General features: G+C 41.9%; 1 protein-coding gene across 14 annotated transcripts in view; it reads left to right on the forward strand.

The window, feature by feature from the left end:
* Window positions 1-4,648, forward strand: part of CSNK1G3 (casein kinase 1 gamma 3) — a 106,577-nt gene extending 101,929 nt beyond the window's left edge. For all 14 annotated transcript variants that reach the window (XM_045058295.1, XM_045058289.1, XM_045058315.1 and 11 more), the window contains one exon: window positions 2,140-4,648. In XM_045058295.1, coding sequence (XP_044914230.1) covers window positions 2,140-2,194 — 55 coding nt within the window. In that variant the 3' untranslated portion in view covers window positions 2,195-4,648. The remainder of the gene's footprint in view (window positions 1-2,139) is intronic.
* The last annotated feature ends 2,436 nt before the right edge of the window (window positions 4,649-7,084 follow it).

Genomic DNA, 7,084 nt, shown 5'->3' on the forward strand with positions numbered 1-7,084 from the left:
AGTCACCGCAGAGTAAAATTCATAAAGATTGATAGCTGCACATATTTCTAGTTGGATCTTTACCCACTGATATATACAGTTTTGAATTATTCACGCTTCACGGTCTAATCATTATGTGCGGTTTGAGTGGGGTTAAAAAAACACAATCATGTAATTTGGTTTTGAATGCCCCATAGTGATTTCATAGTCACGCCATAAATCACGATAAATGGTCTGAAATTATTATTATTTTTTAAATTTTTTTTAACGTTTATTTATTTTTGAGACAGAGAGAGACAGAGCATGAACAGGGGAGAGGCAGAGAGAGAGGGAGACACAGAATCTGAAACAGGCTCCAGGCTCTGAGCTGTCAGCACAGAGCCCGACGCGGGGCTCAAACTCACGGACCATGCGATCATGACCTGAGCCGAAGTCGGACACTTAACCGACCGAGCCACTCAGGCGCCCCGGTCTGAAATTATTTTTGACCAGCGATAATGTGGGTGGAGCAATTATGTAATTTAGCCGGACAGTATGGGTTCGTGTTTACATTTCATTCGCAGAAAGATAGAAAAGATATCCGGGAATTATTTCATCTTCCACCATAGTTTGCTGGATAGGACACTTGAAGTTATATGGTCTCCATTATGCTTAGCTTGAAGCCATTCATGGAATATCCTTTTATGCAGGCGGGCTGCTAAGGATTACAGGAACATCTTTATAAGGTCACATTGTGTTCCGGCTTTGAATTGGCAGTATTGTGGTAATTGAATCACCACGCATATAAATATTTCTTTAATTACAAAATAGGACTGACATACTTGTCTATGCACACACATTGGACTTCAGTGGAAAAGTGGAAGCCTCTATATGTGTTGCCTGTCCCCTTGGTATTCTGATAGGTGGACTTTGTGTTCCGTGTGGCAGAGGAAAACAGCCAGACCTTTATTTGAAGGAATGCCAGGCTTTTCGAGCACACATATGCATGTATTTTGTTGTTGTTAGTCGCTACTCGGTGTTTCCCGTTTAACTTTGACTTTGTACCACCCTCACCATTGTTCTTCACGTGTTACATGTGCTGTCTTCTCATGATGAGGAGAACTTATTGTGGGAAAAACTAGGCCTGTGAGGGGTCATCTCTAGAGTTGTTTTTTACCTAGGAATAAAAATCAGCATGCTCTTCCCTCATAGTCTACGAAACTGAGTCACCTCAATTGTGCTATTTTAAATGTTCAGCGTAATTTTTACCTTAATTTACCTACGATGAGCTTGACCTTAACCCTTACAGAATTAAAGGAGGCAAGTCTTGACATATTTTATTTTCTCACTTCCAGTTTGTAAGTGTGGTGGAAAATGTTTGTTGAAGAGTGTATTTGGTATTCCTCTTCTTTCTTTTGGAATCTAAACTAATTCTTGCTGGAAATAAAATCCTCACTCTTAGGATCATTATTGGTTTTCTTTTTTTTTTTTTTCCTTTTCTGTTTATTTATTCATTATTTATTTATTTATTTATTTATTTATTTATTTATTTATTTAATATAATTTATTGCCAGATTGGGTACAGTGCATACCGTGTGCTCCTGGTTTTGGGGGTAGATTCCCCTGATTCATCGCTCACATACGACCCCCCAGTGCTCGTCCCCACAAGTGCCCTCCTCAATGCCCGCCAACCCCTTATTCCTTTTCTAATTCTAACTCTAGTTCTGACACACCTTACGCATTCCGTCTCTTTCTTCCTGGTCTTAACAATCAGATATAAATATCAGGAAGAAAGGGAGAGAGTGCATAAGGTGAATTTTATAAAAGCACGCCATTGCCAGAGGTTAATGAGTATTCAGAATAGAATGCAGCGGGGTCAGCGAGGATTCACAGTCCCGTGGCTTCGCAGTTAGGCTTGGTGCAAAGCCTTTTCAATTTAGTGGCTCCTTTTGATGTTGCATAGAACGTCTTGCTATGTTCCTAAAAGGCACGTTGATGACAAACTACTGATCACTCTGCCGTAGTCTCACTAATCTGTTTGCTTCCTTGGCATGTTCACCGTGTATCTTGCATTAGCGTGTTGCTTTCTATGACCATTGAAATTAATAGGCTAAATTCTGCCTTTCCTTGGCGACCTTTTAGTACTTTCATAATAAAAGAAGTGTTTCCCTCCGCCCACAGGTGCTGCTGTTTTTTCAAACGAAGGAAAAGGAAAACCATACAGCGCCACAAATGACTCTGGACACAGACAGATCATGGGGAGTTACTTACGTGTTCATCTGCTGTCTTGTGATTAAAAATCATCTCCGTAGTGACCACATACATTTTCGAGGACTCACTCGTAGAAACAAAAATGTCATACATACTTTCATACTTCATTTTGTGGTTGTCTTACATTCATATTTTTTTCTAATTTAACTTTTATGGAAGCTTTAAAGTTTTGTCGAAACACGAGTGCTTTGCCCGTCGATGAACGGAATGGACCAATGAGGTGGTGTCGATGAATACCGTTCTGAGGACATTTTTCAGAAGCTCTCCTCCTGTTATAGAAAAAGCAGTACAGTATCTTCAGTGTCAGCCAGTTATATACCTGATCTGGTTTTTGATAACTTCTGTAAGAGCATAATCAAACAGGAATGTCCCTCCTCCCCCCCCGCCCCCCCTCCCCCCCGCCCGGTGGATCGTGCAACAGAGAAGACACCGTTGCCCCCAAATGTAAAAGAAGTTATTTTACGGGACGTTCCTTTCTTGTGTGGCATCTGCATCGATTTCAGTATTACTGACGGTACGGCTGTGCGTGAGTCATATTAACATTCTCTCTGTGAAATCATGGTACAGTCACTGCCCAGAGGTACTGAGGAAAAACGCTCTCGGGGTGCGGCCGATGGTAGGTGGTAAAATGGAGTCACGAGTCGCGTGGTAAATACGAGCTCTGCTTTTGTTGCACCACTTTGTGAAGTTCAGTGTTGCTGAAGTGGCAAAAGCGCTTTTTTTTAAAAGAAAAAAAAAAAAGCAAAATATTTGTATAATGTAACTTTATGCTTCCAGATAATAATGTATGTTAGACAGCAAGAAGCGAATACTTTGAGAAATGAAACATGTTGGAGTTTTGTTTTTGTTTTCGTTTTTTTAAATACACTAAGGAGAAGAAATAAATGTGAATCTCATCGCGATGTGTAAGGTTGAAGTCTGAGGAGATCCCACTGAAGCCTCCTGCTGAATGATTACACTCTCCCTTAAGCAGAAAACTTCGATGTGCCATGCAGTGATGTCTGTTTGTTAATTATTTGCTCTTTGATTAAAAAAAAAAAAAAAAAGAAAAAAAAGAAAGGACCCCCAGCAATAAAGACTGGGTCACTCTCTTGCCCTCTGTGCACATTAGCCTCTTGTATTCAACTTTGCTGGTTCTCTGGAATTTTCCTACCTTTTAGTATAATTTTGATGAGTGAGAACTATTTTGGAAAGGATGGGTCAGGTGCTTTGCCTCCACAGTCTGTTGAAGTGCCTGCATTATGAACAAAGTTAATCGTTCTGCACAAACAGGAAGCCCAGTCTGCTCTTTTAAGTGTGCTTTGTTTGAAGCCATAAAGATACCAGGTGTATTTGGTCACAGTCTGCCAGCCAGAAGTTTCAAGCAGAGTTAAAACAAAACGACTGGCCAGAAAAAGAATCATGTTTTTCAGATCGCACACTCACCTTTCAGTTATGAAATTGTTACTTACTCTTCCCACGCAGCCCTTCCTTTGTCTTCGGGCAGCATGCCTTCAGGCGTGCTTATTTATTTTTCTTGTCGCAAGGTAACACTTAAAATGTGTAATGAAAGCAAATAAATGACATTTTTGACTTCCTTATTGCATTTACAGGGATTTGATTGTATCCGTAATTTATTTTTCTTAGTAGCCACGAGGTCCGTGTATCGTTTTTGCTGAATTAGGTGCCCACACAGATACCGCACATCGGGACATTGTTTATCAGCGTTGCTCTGAATCCTGCGATCGTTCCAAGTTCTCGATTTGAAAGGCCCACGCTCAGCCTAGAAGGCATTTGCTGTATAGTTTGGTCAACAGTTTTCCATTCTGTCTGTCTGTATACTGTCACGATGTCTCAACCGACAGGAGCTCCATACTGAGGTTTTCTTTTCGTTTTGCCTTGAGCAGCCTAGATGGATGTTTTGGCCGTTATAATGTGAAACCACTTCTTTCTTTACAGTATTTGACCAAATTTGTGTGTCTATGATATTTGTAAATACATGCGATACCTGTATTTCTTATCATAAGCCTATTTAGTTTTATTCTCAGTAGGGTTTTTGGACTGTACAGTGTTTATATGATCTGAACTCCTTATACATAAGAAGGTGTGTATATTAATCCAATTATGGACTTAAAATATTTTAAAAGTATAAATACCCTTATTTGCTGCAAAGACCAGTGTGCAGACATTTGCTTTCTAGCAATATCTTGAAGTGCTCCATTTTAACGCCAAGGAGAGAGTCTTCTGGCGACACAAACTGGTCGGTAATAGGTGATGCAGGTATGTTCAGGTTAAGCCAACAATGTTTTGCATTTTTATGCTTCTTTTCTGTCAACACTAATGAAGTCAACATTGCCTGAATGTCTGAATAATGAAACACATCCCTGTTTAAAAGTATGTAACTGAAAAAGAAATAAAAAATAAAGGTAGTTTTTTTAAACTTGCTTTTTCCCCCCTTCCTCTAATCGTGGGTATAGTGATGCTACTCCTACGAATGTAAGGTGGGCATTGAAAGTCTCCCGCTTTCCACCTAGTTTCGCCTGTGTGAGATGCAGAGCCGAAGGGAGGGACGGGCTCTAGGGGTTTGCGTCTCTGTTAGGATTTTGCCTTGTTGGAGCCCCATCGTAAGAAGTACATACCGGGGAGTATCTGAGCTTGGTTTAATGAGAGTTCAAGAAAAATCCTTCTACACTTCCCTGAGCCACTTGATAGAGCACTTAATTAAAACTAATGCCGCTAATAAACCAAGGAAAAGAAACAGAATCGTTTTATTCCCTTTTAAAAATGAAGTCATGCTCGGGTGTTCACAGAAATGAAACATCATCCGTCCAACTTTAAGTGGATGACTTTGTCACTGCAGAGGGAAAGCACAGACCTGTGACAGTGTCTCACAGTTTTGTCTCGTGCCTGGTGCTTTAAGGAGTCTCCCCGAACGGTATTCATGGTGCCGGGCTGACCGAAAGATGCTGCAGGTAAGATAAGGCAGAGCAGCACACACGAAGCACCAGCGTTCGGAGGCAGTAGAAGGAGGTGGAGAAGAGAGCCGGTGGTCAGAAGGCGCTATGTAGAAAAACCCGGTTTCAGATGGGGGTTCAGTCTGAACGATCCCGCGAGCTGCATCTGCCAGCACCTGTGAATTGCCCGTGGCTTACGCAGGGGGGTGGAGGTTCTCACACGTAACTGAAAAGACCAGTGCGGGCCCTGGCTTCAGACGTACTTGACCCCGTCTCTCTTTGGTTTGCTCTCTGCTCTGCTGTTTTCATCGCCGGGGGGACTCTCCATGAGTGATAGTAAAGCGACCCCCCAGCAGCTTCGGACTCGCGCTTTCTTGGTAACCTCAGCCAACACAAAGGGCAACTTCTCTGAGCGGTTGGGACAGGATCCTCAGACTGACCTTTATTGCTTGATTGGTTCGCAGGCCCACCCCTGAGCCAAGTCCTATGGCCAAGGGAATGCTGTTTTCCCACCGTCAGAGGACACTTTGGACTGAGAAGTGAGGTCCAAGGAGGTGTTACCCGAAGGGAATTGAGGGCATTGTTGCCAGAAGTTTAGGGTGATCGGAAGCCGCGCAGGCGAAACCCACAGATCGTCACCGTTTTGGTGAGAAAAAGGAAACTGCAGCCGGAAGGCACCCCTCGTGATTTTAAGTTAGAAAAACATTTTTATTACTCTGAATGTGTTCCTAGAAATTACACGTAGTGAGTGAGTGCATTTGAAAAACGTTCCAGACTCGGGTAAAAACGGAGGTCCTAAGTACCTTAAATGGGGTGTTTCTGTTCTTGCTTCGTGTTTGAGGGTTTGTGCTAGAGCTGGATTCATAGAGTAAAAAGCTGATTTTTCTACGAAGAGTACAAATAAGGGGAATTAGAAAGTTCTGCGGACATTCAGGAGAACTAGTTTCTTCTCTGCCTGCGTCTCAGGCAGAGCCGCCTGTTACTTTCTTAGGAAATTTACTTCGTGAGAATAGATGGGTCGTAACCACATATATACTTAGTTACGTGTAGAAGTATTATCCAGGAGTGTTGCTGGGATATTAAACTGCTTTTGCTACAAAGAGCAGTTGTTCACAGGGATGTTCACCGTATCACCATTGTATTTAAATGTAAAAACACCCCCCGCACTGCTCTAAACTGAGGGTCAGCACATTTTTGTCAAGTTCAGGCTTTGTGGGCCAAGAGACAAAAAAGGATCTCCTATACTCCTGTAACTGGAAAGAAAACAAATTTCCACGAATTTTTCTATTGATGAAATCCAAACTATATATAAATACCCGAGAACACTATTTTTCTTTGTAAGACAAGTTTACTAATGATAAGAGCTGGGTTATTTTGAGGGGATCATATTTCACTTAATTGGGGTTTGAAGTCGTGGCAAATGTTCATCTGTGACACCGATTCGTAATGGGATTTTACCTATTTCCTCTTTGAAAATGGCTTCACGCAGGTGGATGGCACCAAGTAATGTTATCAGTCCTCACATGTACGATTTTAATTGAGCGGGTTTATCATTTGGAAGGTATCTATAGAATTCCATGAGATTCCACTTTTGACATTTGCCTTTTGGTGTATCATTCCTTTGCACGTATAATCGCCTCCTGTTAAAGGCTAAGTAAATGTTCTTCAGTGCTACAATTAGATGGCTTTTGAAGATGGGAATATCCTTTGAACTCACATTGAGACCCAAAAGTCCGGCTGGAACTGTAGCTGAGTTTGGAAAATAGATACACTGCAGATTTGTGTGGGAATGGACCTTTGGCTCCATTTGAACTTGTGACAGCATGTGGGAAGTTGGGTCAAGCAGGTTGACACCACTTGTCATTTACACGTTAGCCGTCCCCACATTGACTCGACTGCGTGCGGTATCCGTGTCATGGAAG

The sequence above is a fragment of the Felis catus genome, chromosome A1, assembly GCF_018350175.1.
Source record: "Felis catus isolate Fca126 chromosome A1, F.catus_Fca126_mat1.0, whole genome shotgun sequence".
In the NCBI taxonomy this organism is placed as follows: domain Eukaryota; kingdom Metazoa; phylum Chordata; class Mammalia; order Carnivora; family Felidae; genus Felis; species Felis catus.